Below are 20,879 nucleotides of genomic sequence, written 5' to 3'. Positions count from 1 at the left end.
TTATGACTGTGCACTGGATCAACATATACTATGGCATGATGACGAGTTCCATATTAGTACCTTTTCACTGTGAGAACATACTCTCAAATACAGCCATACAATGAAATGCACATTGATCATGAATGATGAAGCTAAGAGAAATTACTCTGTTGAACCGAGTTTGTTAATGAGTTCGAAATGAACAAGAGTGGACCTCAGCCTTTCAAAACCAAAACAATCCGCTTCTTTCTTAAGCACAGTATGGGCCATCTACAAGGTATATTTACAAGAACTGAAACTGTTTTACAGAAACCATTTTTTTATACTGATAATCAGCTTGGCCTTTGACATTTTGATCTATTCATGCATTCTGTGATCAGCACCATAAGACTAAGGCCATATCTGAATTTGATTTGCTGTGTGTCTATTCATGCAGCGTGTGATCAGCACCACAAGATTAAGACCATATCTGAATTTGCTTTGCTCTGTCTATTCATGCAGTGTGTAATCAGCTCCACAAGACTAAGACCATATCTGAATTTGCTTTGCTCTGTCTATTTATGCAGTGTGTGATCAGCACCACAAGACTAAGACCATATCTGAATTTGCTTTGCTCTGTCTATTCATGCAGTGTGTGATCAGCTCCACAAGACTAAGACCATATCTGAATTTGCTTTGCTCTGTCTATTCATGCAGTGTGTGATCAGCACCACAAGACTAAGACCATATCTGAATTTGCTTTGCTGTGTCTATTCATGCAGTGTGTGATCAGCACCAGAAGACTAAGACCATATCTGAATTTGCTTTGCTGTGTCTATTCATGCAGTGTGTGATCAGCACCATAAGACTAAGACCATATCTGAATTTGCTTTGCTGTGTCTATTCATGCAGTGTGTGATAAGCACCATAAGACTAAGACCATATCTGAATTTGCTTTGCTGTGTCTATTCATGCAGTGTGTGATCAGCACCATAAGACTAAGACCATATCTGAATTTGCTTTGCTGTGTCTATTCATGCAGCGTGTAATCAGCACCACAAGACTAAGATCATATCTGAATTTGCTTTGCTGTGTCTATTCATGCAGCGTGTAATCAGCACCACAAGACTAAGACCATATCTGAATTTGCTTTGCTGTGTCTATTCATGCAGTATGTGATCAGCACCACAAGACTAAGACCATATCTGAATTTGCTTTGCTATTCATGCAGTGTGTGATCAGCACCACAAGGCTAAATCTGAATTCTCTTCATTAGGACTATTCATGCTGTATGTAACTGATTTTAAACATGATACTCTGTGTGTGTGCATATTTGAGATTTTTAATGCACCTTTAAAAAAAATTCAGCCATATTGCTACATTGTCTGCAGTGTGGCAGTTTACAGTGATGTCTAGCACTCATGCATCATGCGATATATGTAGCATTATGTCCCACCCAGTCATATTATCCTGTCACCAGGCCAACCAGTTCGTGCAGTTAACTCTTAATGCTGAGCGCCTGGGATTGCTGGGACATTATGGAAAACGGGGGAGAAACAAGTCACACAAAAAAGAAAGAAAAGTTGGAAAACCAGGGATGCTAGAAAGACTGCAATAAGTGTGCTTTCAAACTGGTGAAGTACTGTCATGTTCAAGATTACTGAAACTTTGTGTTGTTTCTTTAACCTAGTCTTTTTGTGTGCTTGGTAGCTTTACATTCAGTAACAATCATTCAAAACTGGGGCACCTTGTTTACCTAAATACATCAAACCATATTCATTACTAATCTAGTCCTGATTTCGGTCAGTGAAAGGTCTTTAGTGTTTATATTCATTAGAAAACATTACTTTTTCCATCTGTTTCTTTGCTTTAAAAATGGTGCTTGTGCAATGCAAAAATCACGTTAACATCTTGTGAAGTTAAAATGACTCAATATTTCTTGAATTTCATCAATGGAAATAATTCCATTCATGTGACACTGGTTCAACATTTTTATCAAAGAAATGCTATGCTAAGCTGACAACCTCACTACCCATTTTTCTTTAGTTTTGTTTTCAGTGGCATATTCTGAATGCTATTACAGGTAAATGCAATGTATGTAGCTACAAACAGCACACTTGCAGACCCAAATTACTGGTAGCCTTTATAGTGTATCAGCCACATGCAATGGCAGTCTGCATATAGAAGCAGTATTATGTTTAAAATCTTGCCCTAAACAACTGATGGATTTTATTTTTGGGGCTTTCTATGCATCTGAACATCTCGAAAATGACCATCACTTTCTGTACAATGACTGAATTTAACACTCTGATATGTTGGAAAGCTTTAATCAATGGTCTTTGCACATAATAATGGGTGGATGAGTGGTCTAAAGGGCTCGCCTTTACCGATCACTGTCATTTCATCTCTGTCCATGTGGGTTTGAGTCTCAGGCTTATCCAGTGTGGTTATGTGAGTAGCTTCCTGCGGAGTTGTTGGTTCTTACCAGGGTTTTCCTGGATTCTTCCTCCACCAATTATACTGACCACTATGTACAGCTTACTGTAAACTGAAAAATGGGGTCAAACCCAAAACAACATAACTAGGTAAATGCACTCACCTAATATGCAGTCATGATTGCCACATGGTCTGCTTTACATCACATGTTGTTGTTGTTGTTGTTGTGGGGTTTAACGCCATTTTTCAGCACATGATAGGCTATACATGGCGGCCAGTATTAATGGTGGAGGAAGAACCCAGGAAAACCCCGGAAAGAACCACCGACCCAAGAGAAGCTACTGGCAAGCTTTCTCACATACCCACATTGGCTGAATCCAAGACTCGAACCGGCGCAGACAGAGGTGAGATGGCAGTGATCCGTAACAGACAGCGCTTTAGACCACTCTGCCACTTGGGGCCCCCGCTTTACATCACATAGAGGTTTAACTAATGAATATTCAGAAATCCTGGTTTTATTTGTATATTATCAATTTATAGCTCTATTAGTTGGGCAGCAGATTTGGCAAATTTGCTATATGCTAAAGGCAATATTGACCTGACACCAAAACAGAAAGGAGGCCCTGAGTGGCTGAGTGGTCTAAAGCGCTCATCGCTCTGGATCATTGCCATCTCACCTCTGTGGGTTTGAGTCTCAGGCTCGGTTAATGTGGATACGTGAGAAAGCTTGCCAGTAGCTTCTCATGGGTTGATGGTTCTTCCCAGGGTTTTCCAGGGTTCTTCCTCCGCCAGTTATACTGGCTGCCATGTATAGCCTATCTTGTGCTGAAAAGCAACAACCAAAACAGATAGGCTTCTTCCTCATGTGAAGTGCAAGCCATCCACAAAGTTTGGTCCAGGTATGTTATGTAAAAAAAAAATTATTGTGCAGAAACTATTTGTTATTCTTTCAGTCACAATGACCTACACCTTTGACCATCATATCAACTGGATTTTTTCCTTACCTGAAGTGCAAACCATCTGCATAGTCTTATAAGTGTCAATTGTGGAAAACTTGAGTCATTACATGGAAACCATTTTTCTTCTTTCTGTCCCTAAGACCACTAGACCTTTTACCTATCTCAAGTGCAAGCCATCCAAAATGTTTAGTAACTGTAGATGGCGGAGAACTATAGTTATTATGTGGAAACCATTTGGTTTCTTTCAGTCCAATACAAGGCCAATGACCATGAACTTTGACCTCTTGACCCCTTTAATTGACAAATTATTTCATACAAGTGCAAGCTATTTACAAAGTCTGGTAAGTGTAAATGGCAGAAAATATACATTATAGTACAGAAACTAGTTTTCTTCTTCAGACACTGAACTTTGGTGATTCAATAAGGTTCTTAATTACACTAGGTATGTCATCTATCAAGTCTGATAACTACCGATGGTGGACAATATGAATTGTTGTGAGAAAAGGAAATTGGCAACAACAGATGATTGAATGGAAATACTTCATAAATAATATGCTTTGTCTTGTGGAAAGTATACAATGCTAGATTTTTGTTTTTAAAAGACATCTTCTCTTACTGCAACCAAAAAGATCCCAAAACTCTCTAAAAAATCCAAGGACATCTGTACAAACATTCAAACATGTAAACTAAACTCAATTTCAGAAGAAATGATAAATGGGACTAAATTCTTCTCAACGCAAAACCTTAAACCAAGTTTAATTTCAATGCATTGTCTTTCAAAAGTTTATGAACAGAAACAAAACTAAAGTGAAGAGCTCCAAGTCAAACAGGGGCCATAACTATGTACACACTAACAAAATCAGTTACAATCATTCTAACGTAGATTAAACTATTCCAACAAGTGCAACAACCTGTGCAAAAAGGATGTACTAAGAATCCAATTAAGAACCATGCCAAGATCTTAATCATATAAGCCCACACTTCAAATTGGATCAAAATAGGCTCTAAAATACAACCTCCAGAATGGCAACAAGCTCAACTAATCAGATGCAAGATCGTCTCAGTAGTATGCAAAGGATCTAACTAAATTTATTAACTAAAATGAAACCTCAATTATATAAGCAAATATTCCAAATCTGAAATCAGAAATATGACCTCCAGAGTGGCAACAAGATTAGTGAATCAAGTGCATGAATCTATCTTATTATCAAACTCATTCAAGGTTTGGTGATATAAACCCATATTCCAATTTTAATTGAAATCAGATCAGAAATATAGATGCCGGAGGGGTAACAAGCAATTGTTAATGAATGGACAATGCAAAATGAGTGACACATAATGGACACAGGGCCATTCCACAAACTCACGTAACTTTACTTAAAGGTGAGATAAAAATGGAATGCAAAAAAAAAAAAATGAAAAAAAAAAAAAAATGGAAACATCACATTTGTATCCACCAATATTTTTAAAGCATTAAATCTTACTCTCACCTCTGTCCACATGAGTTTGAGTCTTGGACTCAGCCAATGTGGGCATGTGAGAAAGCTTACCATTAACTTCCCATGAGTCGGTGGTTTTACCAGGGTTTTTCCCGGGTTCTTCCTCCAGCAGTTCTACTGGCCACCATATATGGCCTTTTGTGTGATGAAAAAACCCACAACAATATTAAGTCTTACTGATTTAAAGTGACTTCAGTTGAAATATAGTTCCTGCAGTCAGCTTTCTGAGAAAAGACAATATCCAATGTCAATGTCTTGTGTATTCTATTTAGAATGTCTGCAGCATATCTTTTATCAAATTATAATACTCGCTGACCACTTTTGGTTCGACAGTATTCTTGAACTTTCTCAGGTGAATCAGGGTGCTGTTTGATGAATTGCTTTTGAATAGAGCAAGTTAAGGTTTGCTTACTTAAAATTATATCTGGCCTGAAAACAGGAATAAAACCATGATCATAATGGCAAAATATAAGGTTACAAATAGGAGTTATTCTGGCATAAAAAGAACTGATCCCACTAGAATATCATGGTTAACACTTTATGCCACATCTGCAGATGTGACACAGGAATAAAAAGAACCTGATTCGACTAGACTGACATAGGAAAACTATATGCCACAACTACAGATATGACACAGGAAACACTATATGCCACATCTATGGATATGACAAAGGTAACACTTTATGTCACATCTATGGATATGACACATGGAAAACTATATGCCAGATCTATAAATTTGGTACAGGAATAAATATAGCTGATCCTAATATATGCCACATTCATAGATACCACAGAGGCATAAAAAGAATTTAAGTGGTATCCCAACAAAATGAATTACCTGCGGGTAGACTTGACATGGAAACATCTAACAATGATGAAATATTTGGTGGTGACACAGAGGACATGGTTGTTGATAGCCTTTGACAACTGGTTGCTGCAGTAGTAGTAATTGTAGCTGTTGTAATTACTGGCACTGTCACTGTAGAGGCAGACAGCAGGTCTATCTATAGAACAAAACCAGATAAAGTAAAGACATTTATCCATCTGACACAATAATATGTCTGTAGCAAGAAATCAAATATTTGTATGTAACAAAAGAAACACAGAAAGACATAGGTTAAGTTGTATTCTTACACTTTTATATACTGTTGGTCAATAAATCTTGGAGACATATTTTCAAGTTGGAGTCATTCTGTTAATTAAAAGGGGCAATATTTTCAAACATAACATCACTTCAAGACAGAGAGGTCTTGATGGTAGGATGATGTTTCTTGATCTGGCTTGTATTTAAAAAGTTTGATCTAAAATGCAAAAAGTACTGCTATCTAACTGATGGTGGATTGCAAATATGTACATATTCTTATAAGGCCTTGGTAACAGTATGTTCTATAAAAGTTATTTCAAGGTAGTAAACGGGGACTTGAGTGGCCGAGTGGTCTAAAGTGCTCTCCATTACGGAACACTGCCATCTCACCTCTCTCTGCATGGGTTTGAGTCTCGGATTCAGCCAATGTATGTGAGAAAGCTTGCCAGTAGCTTCTCGTGTGTTGGTGGTTCTTTCCTGGGTTCTTCCTCCACCATTAATACTGGCTGCCATGTATGGCCTATCGTGTGCTGAAAAGTGGCATCAAACCCCACAACAACAACAACATCAAGGTAGTAACATTGTTTTTCAAAGATAATTAAGAAGGTTTTTTTTCAATTTCTTTAATCATGGATATATTTCACTGAGGATAAGAATCATTTGTACAAGCTAAAATGTCTTTGTGTGATGACATGGTTTAAACAGCATTTAAGAGGTTTTTAACAGACTTTTTAAAAAGCTTTGAAGGACTTCTAAAAAATTTCAACATAAATCTTTTCTAATGAAAATTGATCTTTCTCAATATGTTGCTTTTGTTATGTATATTAAATCTATATTGTGTACCTGTCTTTTTTAATTATTATAAATTGTAAACAAGTTGTTTACTAGAAGTTGTTTTCAAGGGTTAGTGGAATTTTACATGGAAATGATTAGTTTTTCAGAACATTTTACTGCAATGCAGGTAAAGTGAAATATGTATAAACAGAGGTTTCATAAACAATTATTCATTCTGGTTTCATATCAGTCTTTGGGAATCCATTTGTTGCCAGTTTCTAGTTTGTGTCCAGATATTAACTGAGAACAATTATTTAAATTATTCACTGGAATTACAAACTGCACATTGACTTTTTGGACTAAATCACTACTTTGGGATTATTAAGAAATCATTCAAAGTGATTCCACATTGTATCATTATGGTACATCTGGGTGTTCAAGATCAACTGAACATTCCATACTTTTGGACATGCAAAAAGACAGGATTATTTGGGATTTAATTCATAATACTACTTCTCTTAAATTTTCACTTTGTAACCTAGTGAATAAATTTATTTGTTGACTTTATTAACCTGTTGGTTTCATTTGTATGTTATGTATTTTAAGATCTAGAGTTGTAGCACTTTGTTTATCACTGCATAAATATTTACAAAAGTAGAAAAACACATCACTACAGCAAAAGATGCTACTTTCTCTGGTAACTAACATTACATGTCTTTTGATACGTCTAATTTTATCCCATTTATATATTGATTTTGAAAATATGGTAAATAAAAAGGACACATTTTTATTCACTTTAAACTTGTTTTAAAAATGTATAATTTTTGGTAAAATTTAAGAGATTTTTCAACAAATGCAAGAACTTTTCAAGGAAAAATTCAAAAAGTTTTCAAGGCAACTCCTCAATTCAATTTTTTTTCTCAATGTTGTGCAAACCAGGCATGAAGCTCTGTCATATCAAGTTACAATTTGTAAATATGTTTATGGGAAGAATCAGTTAATATTATTTTGCAAGCATTTTTTAGTTTGGTCATCTTAGATGGATGTACAAGTCTGATGTGATGTGATGTGATTTGGATTTTTAATGCAGCTTTAACAATTGTTCAGTCATATCGCTACGATGTCTGCAATGTGGCAGTTTATAGTGATGTCTAGCTCATGCCACAGACATGTAGCATGATGTCCCACCCAGTCACATTATCCTGACACCAGGCCGACCAGTCCTAACACTAACCTGGTAATGCTGAGTGCTAAGTGAGGCAGCTGTTAGTACCATTTTTTTAAAGTCTTTGGTATGACTTGGCTGGGGATCGAACCCATGACCTTGTACAAGTCTGAAAGCAATTTATTGTAGAATCCTTTGGTCAAGCAACATTTGAGACGTAGCCACATGCTGGTGTTAGGTATGACAGCTGTTTTGATGATTCCCACATTCTGATCAGCCTGAATTAACTACCAAAATTCTTATGTTTGAGGGGTTTCTGTGCTCTTGCAATTGACAAAATGCAATATTTTCATAAAAACTTGAGCATAATGATTTCATTTCTAATGTTTAATTGCAATCATCTAGATCTACTTTTGAAAGCCAAGAATCGTTAATCAAACTTTTTAAAATTAAATTTACAACAGATGACTACTGCAACGGTGGCCTAGTGGTTACAGCATCCGTCTTAGATGTGGGAGGTCATGGCCTAGTGGTTACAGCATCTGTCTTAGATGTGGGAGGTCATGGCCTAGTGGTTACAGCATCTGTCTTAGATGTGGGAGGTCATGGCCTAGTGGTTACAACATCTGTCTTAGATGTGGGAGGTCATGGCCTAGTGGTTACAGCATCTGTCTTAGATGTGGGAGGTCATGGCCTAGTGGTTACAGCATCTGTCTTAGATGTGGGAGGTCATGGCCTAGTGGTTACAACATCTGTCTTAGATGTGGGAGGTCATGGCCTAGTGGTTACAGCATCTGTCTTAGATGTGGGAGGTCATGGGTTGCAGAAGTTACATCTGTCTTAGATGTGGGAGGTCATGGGTTGCAGAAGTAGCAATGTGATGAATGCCAGAATTACATGTTGAGCAAACATGTTTATACAGAATTATCTGTCTTAGCTTCATCAAGGGGTTTAGAAAATTTAAGCAAATGAAAACAATTCAACCAAAACCTGAATGCAAATTTTGTGACTGTGACCTTGATTCCATGGTCAAAATGGGTCATCTTGCATGTCACCAAATGATACATCTTAATTTTATAATCATATTTTGGAAACGCTTAATCACATGTATTTGGTCGCAATTTTTTCAGATCTGGGATGCAAAAATCACTTACACAGGAGTCCTCCATATGCATGCAATAGCTGGGCAGTAAATTCACTGGATTGCCAGACCAGTTTCATGCACCTGGGAAAATGTGTTGATCATGTGATCATATTAGCTGTGCTGATATCTACAATGACATAATTCAGTGGCTGAAAGGCCCTTCAGATGTACATATTTTCATTATAAGAGTACATCAAAGAACATGACCCAATAGCTGGGCAGCAAGTTCAAAGAATTCAACTTGCTGTTGGGTGGTTGGAAAATGTGCTGATATTTACAATGATTGAATTCCGAGGCAGGAAGACCTAGAGATATACATGTGGTCATTATAAGAGTAGATCAAGTGAACAATATTAGCTTATATTATCCTGTTCATTTCCAAGTGTAGCTGAATAAGTAGTGAATATGACCTTGAAATCAAGACTTAGACAAAATGACATTTGGAAATCTGGATACGTATTTTGGGGTTAAAGGGCAAATTGATGAAGATTGTAATGAGATTCAGAAGAGTGCTAAAGTTGCTAGAACTGATAGTTCAGATGGGACAGTAGCCAGATGTACAAAAGTGTGATGCCTAGCTTAGTGTTTGTTATGAAACCTTTCCATGAACTGACAAAATTCAATCTCACTCTGATGTACAAACATGAACTATATGTCAGTGGTGTAAAGAATTTGGAAAATTAAACTCATTGACAACCACTGGTTCTTTTCATCTGGACATTTAGCCACTTCAAGTATGATCAATATGCTTATCAGAGGGGACTGCAGCTTTTCCTAGTGGGACTACTATTTTTACAAAAATAGAACATTAAACAGTACACAACATCAAAGAATCATGTATTTTGTAAATATTCCTGAGGCCAAAGATTTTAAGTTGACAAAAAAACTTCAACTTGAAAAATATAGTTTTATTTTATTCACCAACATATTTAAATTCATTCTTTGTTTTGTAAAATGCTGATTAAATAAATTCTAGACATTTACCATAAATATTAAAAGCCTTTCTCCACAAGTAGTCAGCAAGACTGAAAAATAAAGTCCATCTAGATTGAAATCTTTCTTTGTGGAGTAAACTTTAAGAATTTCTCCATTCAAATACCTTCCAATCATAAGTAAATGTAGTCCATAAACCTTAAAGATTCCTAGAGACATGACTGCAAAGTACAAACTATTAAACATGGAGTGTGACAAGATATAAGTACCTGAGAAGGAATAGACAGAAGAGTCTGACTGCCTGCTGCCACACTATGGGGTGATAAACCCACGTCTGGTGACCCTAATGGATCCACTGCAAACACATATAAGGATAAGTAAGGAGTAAATATAACCAGATTCACTGTTAAGGCATCCAAATAGGCTATAATTTCATAATTTTAATTACAAATTTCAATATGTATATGTGGGCTATTTGCACATGCACTGAAATAGTTTTGAAGAACACATAGTTTCTTTTCATAGTACACCACTCCCTTGATAACTTACGCCCTGATAACTTGCGAACCCGCTTATAACGTGGTGTCAGGCATGGATCCCATTTTTTAAACCCGAAAATTCCCCAAAAATATATCCCTATTTGTTGAACTTGAAGAAAATCGCAATCAAAATTGGTAACGGAAACTTTGATGTATCGCTCGTTTTATCGTTGAAAACGGTAGATAGGACCTGCAAATTTTAATCAACACTATTAAACATCAAATTTAAAAATAGCTCATAAAATTGTTTAAATTTTCTTTCCAAACGACGTTCCTAGTACACCGCAATTAACGATATGTAAAAAAAAAATTGATAAATGAAAATGTCACTCACGCCGAGTGGAGGTAGTACTTTAATAAATAAATACAAATTAAATAACTTTTTTATCAACTGAAATTTGTGTTCCAGTTCCATCTTTTAGTTCCTTTTAAGTGTAATCATCATAAATGCAATGTGTTCTCTTGTAATTAAACATAAAATCCATCAATCTACCATAACAGCCATGTCTGCGAGTGTTTCTCTGAGAACCTAATTAAGTGCCGACTGTGTTTTGATAACTGACTTGTGGAAGTATCTGTTGTATTCTTGCACTGAATTAAAAGCTGGCTTCCTTTGTATTATCACGTTAATTATGTCTTTTGAATTTAAAAAAAGGAGGTGGAATAAAAGAAAAGTTAAAAGACACACAAATTGGACTAACTAAAAATCTAGCGGCCTCGGTCGTATGTCAGGTGAACTCACTTCATTTGATCAATCGAACACTGTAATAAACGTTATTGTGTATGTAACAGAAACTACCTTAAATTAACCGACTCTTTCATAACTGTGATCAAAGATAACAAGGCAGCCAAGCGAAATGAATACTTCATAAAATATAGAGCTTGATTTCACAGATACGGACCATTGTGGGTAAGCGACTTTCAGAGAATTCTTGAACTGGCATTTAGAGATATCCTCCGGGATGATAAGAAATTTCATTATTAATTCCACTGAAATCACGACATTAACATTGTACTAATTGAACAATAAAAAATTGGTGGTGTATCAACAGTTAGTTTAGTTCCCAAATTATGGATTACCTATTTGGCAAGATACTATTAAACACCACTACGTGAACCAGGCTCATCAAGAAAATAAAAAGCAGCGTCGTAATACACAGACTTTTTACGTACACGAGATGGATGTTCAAACCAGTTGGAACAATCTTTCATATGTTGAATATTTTGAGAAAAAATGTTATTTAAACAGAATAACGAACAACTTCATTATAAAAAAAGCGCATTATTAAAAATTATTATCGTGATTATAAAATGAGGATTCAGTCATTAAACAGCCCAGTTCCCTAACACCGCTCACCCCCTATGGTTTTCCCGATGTCAAAGCAATTTTTTTTTTCAATTTTTGGAGGTTCCTCGGTAACTCGCGCCTCGCTTATAATGCGGTCTATGTTTGTGGACCCGGTTGTGCATGAAATATTAAGGGAGAGGTGTATTTTGAATATTTATATGTAAATAATGTGCAATTCAACACACCTTGCAATTTTTATACTTTGATTCAAGAATAATACATATTTTCTACCAATGGAAAAGTCCATTATAATTTTAACAGTGCTTGTGTGCTTTTTAATTTCATCTAAATAAATTCTGAAATGTCATTGATGGGAAACAGAAGAATGTGGCACTGAATCACTACTGTTCATGCAGTTAAAAGAAACTTATAAACTTATCATTACCAACCAATGTGTTGGATAGTAAGAAAACAGCACACTTCCTCATTTAATCATTATAGGGCTTCCATGTGTTGAATAATTTATGCATAGAGAGCAATATGGGCATGGTCCAATCTGCCTGATGGGTCCTCACAATCTTAACTCTGACATTATAACCTGATAAACAACACGTTACTTCTGTAACCAAATGAACAATTAAGTATAAATTTGTTCCAAAATGTCAGTTTAGAACATCAGTTGTTATACTGAAATCAACTGTTTTAATTTGAATCATTGACCTTTAAACTGTCTAATCTTGCCACACTATTTTATTTCCTTCTCACATCATCAAGCTATCCTTAATATGTTGTGATGATGTGGTATGTAATGAAAATTGTTTGACAACATGTTTTGTACCGCTCTTTGTGTTAAAGCAACCTTGACCTTTGGAATCACCAAATCAATAGATTTCTTTCTTGCAAAATGACTAACTCATCAACCAAAAAACACGATACCAGGCTAAACTTAGTGGAAACCATTCTGTTCTCCATTTAATTCACTGTGACTTTCAACTCGGGCACTCAATCCCAAGGCACCAGTGTCTCTCAACAAGAAGTCATCCACAAAGTTTGGTCAGGGTACATGATCAACAATGCAAATTTGAAACCATTTTTCCTAGCACAAGTTTCTGTAACTTTGACCACTGATCTGTTTATACCACCAACACCCCACCCACCCACCCCTATGCAACAAAATCAATAGGTACTTTTTATACCTAAAGTACAAGTTATCCAAAACATTAGGTTCAGGTAAATGATAAAGACCTTAAGTCACTGTGTGGAAACTATTTTATTACTTTTAGTCACAATGACCTTGGTCTTTGACTTTGTGATAAAAGAACTACAGGAGACTTTAAAATAAAAAATGCAAACCTTACGAAAAGTTTAGTGAAGGCATATGTTTAGAAGAAAATTTGTTAAGTGCACCATCTATTTTTCAATCTTTGACTACCAAATCAATAAATTTATATCTTATTCCAAATGCAAGTCGCATATGAAAAAGACTGGTGAATGTATGTGCTCTATAAAAAAGTTACTGTTTGGAAACCATTTTTCTTCTTCAAGTCACAGTGACCTTGACAGATTACCTTTTACTCCCAAATACACAGGTGTTTTTCCACTTGTCCCCAGTTGTGAAAGGCATCTACAAACTTTGGTCAATGTAGAATTTTATTAATTTTATTTTGCCAAATGGAAATAAAAAATAAGCAGATGGACTAAAGCATGGCAGTAAGGGCAGTTGGACTAAAGCATGGCAGTAAGGGCAGTTGTATAAAAAGCACATCTGAATCAAGATGAATTCTCTGTACAAGATTTATCAACATAATTATCACCAAAATGGGCACATTTTTACCCTGTGTTTCGATATCACAAGTTACAGGATAATTCATAAAAAAGTTGCTTATCCAAGAGTTATCATTTACGCCATATTCAAGTTCTATAACTCTAGAAGAACTTCTTTGAACACCAAAAAAGACCAGTACACACATCTTCAGCTTTGTCACTCATGTCTTTTAAGTTACAACACTGTCCATGAAAAGATACACAAATGGCTGTATACACAATATATATGGGATGCACAGGCAAATGTACCTACAAGAAAGATATACATAGCCAACACTACATGCAGCTGCCATATCCATGGAGTGAGCAAATGAATATAAATAAATTTCTTTGTTTTACTATTATTTGAATTTAACTGAAGTTAACATTACACACCCTTAACTGATACTGTCTAATAAGAGCTACAAGAAATCTAACTGAAATTACCAACAGAGACACCTAATGGATACTGTAAATGTTGATTAGCTGCCATCTGCTCCACAGACTGGATGATACTTTGCCCTGAGGATGCTGTAATACTGCCTGTTGTAGTCAACCCCACCCTCATCGGATGTCCAATAAAGGTCTGATTTGGCTGAATGATTCCAGAAGGTATGTTGGTCCTGGTAACTGGATGACACTGACCTTGGTCTGAGACCAAGGGTAAAATTGTAACCATTTGACCTTTAGGCAGTATGGTTCTCTGCTGGAAGTTGTTTGGTCTTCTGGAAACACTTTTTAACCGCCTTGGACGCATGGGTTGTTTCTGTAAAAATGTAAAGATGAGAATTCCTTAATTTTTGTACAAATAAAGATTCTTTCATAGAAAAAACCCAAAACACACACACACACACATATATATATATATATATATATATATATATATATATATATATATATATATATATATATATATATAAATGCAATAAACTGACTATGAACAGTGCAAAACTAGTTCCTAACTAGCCAGAGCGCTTTTGACTCTTAGTCTTTTTCAAAGGAAAAATACAAAGATATTTATCTTCCAGCATCCGCAACAAGTCACAGTCATGTAAAGTTTTGTAAAAATCATAGTCATGTAAAGTTTTGCAAACACAAAGGCATTTTTGTTTCATTTGTTTGTCTTGTCTATGTTTTGTATTTGCCTTTGAAAAAGACTCATTAAGAGTCGAAAGTGCTCAGGCTAATTAGATACTAGTTTTGCACTGTTCATAGTCAGTTTATTGCATTTATCTTAACCCTTAAAGTTCTAGTCACAACATTAGTCATGCTGTCGGTCGATGTCTCGTAGTGGTTGTCAGGACTTAAGTCATTTTCCAGGTAAGCAACAATGTATGCATCCTATTACTTCAACTAGCCATGACTGCTTGTAAAACTTATGCATTTTAGTGAAGAAGTTTTACAAATACTTGCTTTTGAACAAGTGGTACTTGGAAAAAATTAAAATGGTTGACGCTGAATACGATGGTGATTTATTGCAACAAATGCTGGCCTCTGATAGTGATGATGATAATGATTTTGAAGGATTTGAGGATGAAATTATTGGAGCTGGCAAAGTGTTGATGGAAATACCCATGAGTGATTTTGAGCCAGGAATTGACATGGAACTGGAGTATGATGTACATGCTGGCTGGACAAAACAAGATGGCATGCCTGTCAACCCCGCATTCACTGGTAATTCAAAATAAATTAAATGTCGAGATGGCGAATACTGAACCTATCGACTATTTAGAACTTTTTTGATGATGAGTTATTGCATCTGATAGTAGATCAAACAAAACATGCAGATCAGAGAGTTCATGGGGCATACCTGAAGAAGAACAGTTGCATGAAACAGTGGCAGCCTGTCACACCTGAGCAGCTAAAACTCTTTTTTTGCATTGATTATAGCAATGGGTTTGGTACATAAATCTGATCTCGATTCCTACTGGGCTACTGATGATGTGATATCAACCCCATACTTAAGCAAACAAATGAGTATGGGATAGATTTCTAGCCATTCTAAGCAATTTACATATGGCAGACGAGAACAATCAAGGTGACCCTTTACACAAGATCTGCCCAATGATTGAAAAAAAAATTAAAGCATTTGCTGAGGTTTATTCTCCAGTTATGAACCTTAAAAAACAAACAACAATACAGATGAAATACAATCATAACATGTCATTTTACCTGTATTTGCACCTGAACATGCAAATATGTTAAACTTACACATGTACCTTGATGCTATCTTAAAGTTTACACATCCACCATCATTTTTCATACAGGGTTTGTGTATCTATTGTGTATATTTATTGAAATACATGCAATTTAAAAACTGTAGTTTTCTTTGTTTTTCTCTCAAACAATTCAGCACTGAAGTTAATCCTCTATAAAAAAAAAACCTGTAGTAGCTACCATAGACCCAAAAACTTCAAGGACATCTTAGTCAGGGTGAAGCGAATGCCAATCACTAATCAAAACCACCCTAGTAAATCTGGCCCCTGTGGAGAAAAAAGGTAAAAAACCTGTCAACACATGATAGAGACCAGGATATTTTCTAGCACAGTGACTAGAGAAATACAGTAAAACCTGTTATGAGAGACCGCCCCTTCTGCCAACCAAAAGCGGTCTCTCAAGACAGGTGGTCTCTCATAAGAGGTGTGTGAAAATGGACTGGTTTTCAGGGTCAATAGATAAATTGTTGAAAAATAAATAATACCCATACTCAATGTACATGTATCATATCCTTTATTCATAAATCTTGTTAAATATTGCATGCATATAATAAAATTTATATTTCAACATCACATTAATATATACAAAAAATGAACAGTTAGATATGATGTATATATCTTATTCTGTACACTTATTCACTTGTTTTTTAAGAAATCCATTATACTTCTTTGTTGACATGTTTTACTCAGCTGTTTGGTCTGAACATGTATCTCCATTTCTGAGCAAAGAAGCAAAATTTTGGGATCACCATGTTTTCAAGCATATTCTTTAATCTCTTTTAAATGTTCTCTGACTGTAGAATGTGAAATAACATGAGGCAGAATTTCACCAACAGATGACTCATTGTCACTATCACTGTCTGCAGTTGGAGAAGTACCAGAATTACCTCTCTGAAGAATATCCTTCTCCCAGTCAGGCCCTGGGAATACAATAGAAGTTTCTAGACTGTGATCCATATTGGCATATTCTTCCAATGTCATGCCATTGAGAAGAGGTTCCATTGATGGATGCACATCTTGTTCGCTCTCTTCACTCTCTGGCATTATGGCTTCAACACTTACAGAAAAGCCACACTTGGCAAAACACCTTTCAATGGTGTATGAAGACAGAGCATCCCACACAGACTTGATCCATAAAATGGCATCTAGAACAGTGACAGTCTTAGATATTTCAGTTGCTGTAGAGCACTCATCCGTTTTGGAAAGAATGTGTCGCAGCAGTTTCTTCCAATAATGAATTTTGACAGTCTGAATTATCCCTGCATCACAAGGCTGTAGTTAAGATGTTGTATTTGGGGGCTGAAAGACCAGTTTTACATTGCTAAACTGACAATCTGGGTGTGCACTGCAGTTGTCTACAATAATTAAAATGTTCCAATTTTTCCTTTTCATTTTATTGTTGACAGTTACAAGCCATTTACTAAAGATGTCTGATGTCATCCAAGCCTTTCTGTTGGATTCATAAGCAACACCCACAGATCTTAAATTAAATGACCTAAAACATCCTGGGTTGCGCGATTTGCCTATAATTAATGGGTCCAGTTTTTCTCCAGTTGCACTACATGCTAACAATAGTGTCAACCTCTCCTTTGCTTTTTTCCCTCCTTTGCGAACATCATCTTTCACCACTAGGGACCTGTCCTCTGTAAAAGAGTCCTGTTTCATCAGCATTAAAAATATCACATAGGTTATACCCTTCTGTGATGGTCGGTAGTCTTTTTTTCCAGTCATCAACTGTCTGTAAATTCACATCAGCTGATTCTCCACTGAACACACTTGCTGTGATATTGTATCTATTTTTGAAGCTCTCCAGCCATCCATTTGATGCAGCAAAGTCATCATAATTCAGTTCTGCTGAGACAATTATTGCCTTTCCCTGAATCAACTTTCCACTTACTGGTATGTTTTTACTCCTTGCAACACAAAACCACTCCCATACTTGCTCGTTCAGATCTCCGTAAATTGTCCGTCGTGCCGTGGCATATTTCCTCTGTGCTTGTGCACCTTTCTGCCATTCGTTTCTAATGGACTCCTTGTCTTTGATTACATTTTGAACTTGTGTTTTACTGACGCTTAGGCTGACTGCTATTTTGCGAGCGGTCTCCCCTTTTTCATTTCTTTCAATGACATCAATCCTTTCTTCCAGTGTTAAAATTTTTCTTTTTTTCAGCGGAGGTTCTGCCATTGTTATTAGTGTTGAGGTTATAAAGACTATCGGTTTTGATCAGGTTTTGGGGAAATGTGGAATAAATATATATTATGTACCAATGAATGAAACCAAAAGACATAATTAACTCATCAAGAAAGAATACATTTATTCTGAGACGAAGTTTAAATCAACAGCGTTACAGCTAGATAAACAAAGGTTGCGACCATCTGCACCCAGGTAAACAGATGGTGGCTTTGTGAAACACTAACAAAAGAAATAAAAAATAATTTTAAAAAAATCCGGAAATGATTCACACTTACTAGTATTAAAGACAATGAGCTCATTCACCCTCCAGGCATTATGGATTAACTGGAAGGACAAACGATGTACTCAAACCTACACTGAAGCCCTTTCAAACGATTTCTCACTGGGACATAAGGACTACCGGCGTTTTGTGAGTTTTCATAAAGATAAAGAAGAAATACAAACCTCTAAATTGACTGCGTATATCCATCATTACTCCCTTTGATGTTACTCTTACTGGCTATTCACATGACTTTGGCACTACAATAGCGGTTTTTGACATGTACTTTAGTCTGGTTTACTGCAGTTTACAAATGACACTGTACGCTGGAGTTGTAAATTTCACAAAACTGGTACTGTAGCAAGACAATTCTTTTTAAATAGAGCAATCTTTACTATTTTGGAGCAATCTTTACTATTTATGCAGTCTTTGTTACAAAGGATTAAATGATGGTTAGAGGTGTTTATCTCGATATATGGTTGTTCAACTGTAGTGTTATTTAATGTGCACTTTGTTTGCATACTACATTTATCCCAAGCTCTAGTGTTTACAAAGGATTAAGTTAAGGTCAGTGGTGTCAATGTGTTTATTTTTTTTGGCGATGCGGTCGTTCATAGCAGTGTCAAAATGCATATTTTGCCAAGAAATTGCGGTCACTGGTCGCGTTCAGCAGGTGGTCGTTCATAACAGAGCGTTTATATAGTAAAATCGATCCGTGCATTACGATTGTGGTCGGAAATGACAGGTGGTCGCTCATAGCAGAGGTTGCTCATGACAGGTTTTACTGTACTAAACGTACATGGTCCAAACAAAACGTGCAAAACAGAGAATGTCATTTATCTCATTACATGTACGATCTGTAGCCTTCAGTGTGTTGTAGAAATTGAAAAGATTCACAAAAGGATCAACCTTCAAAGGTATGATGGGATGACAAAGAAGCTGTACAGAAGCCCAGTCACAGAACACTTCTCCTCCCCATGCCACACTTTCAGTGATATAACACTTACTGCAATTGCTCACAACCCCAATTGGAGTTCCCAAACCAGGAAAGAAAAGGAATCTTACTGGATACTCCAATTTAGAACATTGAAACCAAGTGGTTTAAACCAAGAAGACTAGAAAAAGACCACCATGCGCAAATAAAATTATCTTTTGCAGCCGACACATTTTCTTTTAAATAATTCTCTAAATTTACTTAATAGCATTTGACTACTTCAAAAATGAAATATCTGGGATATAATTTGCACTTACATAAATTTCATAAAATAACTGATGTTGTTATGGCTCATCAATTTCTAGGTCAATATAAAAAATTTCCAGTAACAGCAACAAGAAGAAGATGAAACATAATAAAGTTAAAACGGTTGAATTCCTGTAGAAACATCTATGTAAAGTTGAGTCGAAAGTACTCAGGCTAGTTAGATACTAGTTTTGCACTGTTCGTTGTATTCTTATGTTATGTGTTTAGGCTCAAATAAACAGTAACACAAGAAAGCGTGAAAACAACAAGCTTTGAAAATTATATTAATTTATTTCCCTGGAAAAATACTGTAAAAATGAAGAAAAAACCTTATGGTTTCAAGAATCAAATCCAAAAATAATCCAAGAATAATCCACAAATAATATTTTATTAGTCCTAATTATTGAAATGTTCCAATGAATTCAAGTTTGAGTCCCGACGAAGACTCCAAGATGGAAGGCAATGACGTATGCTGTTACCTGTACTGTGTTGAAATCTACAGTTCTTTGTAGAAACACAATAATCAATCCTCTGGTTTTGAAAATCCAAAAAAAATTTTTAAGAAATGTCTTTGTTTAAGAATTCTGTATGAGCACAAAATATTTCCAGAAAAACAAATTCATCTTTTAGAATACAAAATATTCAAATAAAACTCAAAAACTAAAAAAATAAAACTCAATACTGGTCACGACAGAAGAACACAACTTGACATCAGGTGTTAAAAAGCCTCAAAACTCAGATCTCTCTCTAAACATTACTATTAATGCTAAGTATTCTGCAATTTTGGAAATGCCTAATTGTGAAATAGAGGATCACATGATCATGTTTACATATAAAAATCACGTAGCCCCTGTATGTCCTTGATAAGAACCAATCATTTTACTCCGAGAATAAAAGTTGATTACTTGACCCTCAAACAAGGCCAGGAACTAAGTAAAATTATAGAAACAGTGCTTCTATTATTAGATATTTATGGAAAGTTTCAAGTCAAACTGAATTTTCTGGAAAATATCAAATTTCTAGTAAACAAAATTACATTACATTGACATGTAAAGAAAAGAAAAAAAGATTCCAAAACCCACAAACAATCAAATCAAATCAAACACAAATTAAATCAAATATAAATTAAATCAAATATATGTAACAGTATATATGTTCCATTCAAATTCAATTAGCTATTATCTTGCTAATAAACTCACACCAACTTATAAAACACTACGTTTTCATAAATATGCTGTTTTCATAAATATGCTGGATGTGTCCAACGAGAGAAACTTTTGACCAATAATAAGAAAAGATAGACTGAGACAACTAGGCTGACAGATAAAAATAATAAATTGAGCAAGAAAAAGATGACAAAACACAGAATCCTTGATGTTTTAACCCAC

General features: G+C 35.6%; 1 protein-coding gene across 2 annotated transcripts in view; it reads right to left on the bottom strand.

Annotated features, from left to right (window-relative positions):
* LOC149797906 (protein cramped-like) overlaps nt 1–20,879 on the bottom strand; it is an 84,752-nt gene that overhangs the window by 19,580 nt on the left and 44,293 nt on the right. For both annotated transcript variants that reach the window (XM_089962950.1, XM_089962951.1), the window contains exons 14-16: nt 14,030–14,348; nt 10,222–10,307; nt 5,691–5,856 (exon numbers count right to left, since the gene is read on the bottom strand). In XM_089962950.1, the coding sequence (XP_089819076.1) occupies nt 5,691–5,856; nt 10,222–10,307; nt 14,030–14,348 (571 nt within the window). The remainder of the gene's footprint in view (nt 1–5,690; nt 5,857–10,221; nt 10,308–14,029; nt 14,349–20,879) is intronic.

The sequence above is a fragment of the Sinohyriopsis cumingii genome, chromosome 6 (genome assembly GCF_028554795.1).
Source record: "Sinohyriopsis cumingii isolate HCF-2022 chromosome 6, ASM2855479v2, whole genome shotgun sequence".
Classification (NCBI taxonomy): domain Eukaryota; kingdom Metazoa; phylum Mollusca; class Bivalvia; order Unionida; family Unionidae; genus Sinohyriopsis; species Sinohyriopsis cumingii.
The sequence above is the reverse complement of the archived record's forward strand: the minus strand, read 5'-3'. Positions and strand labels throughout refer to the sequence as shown.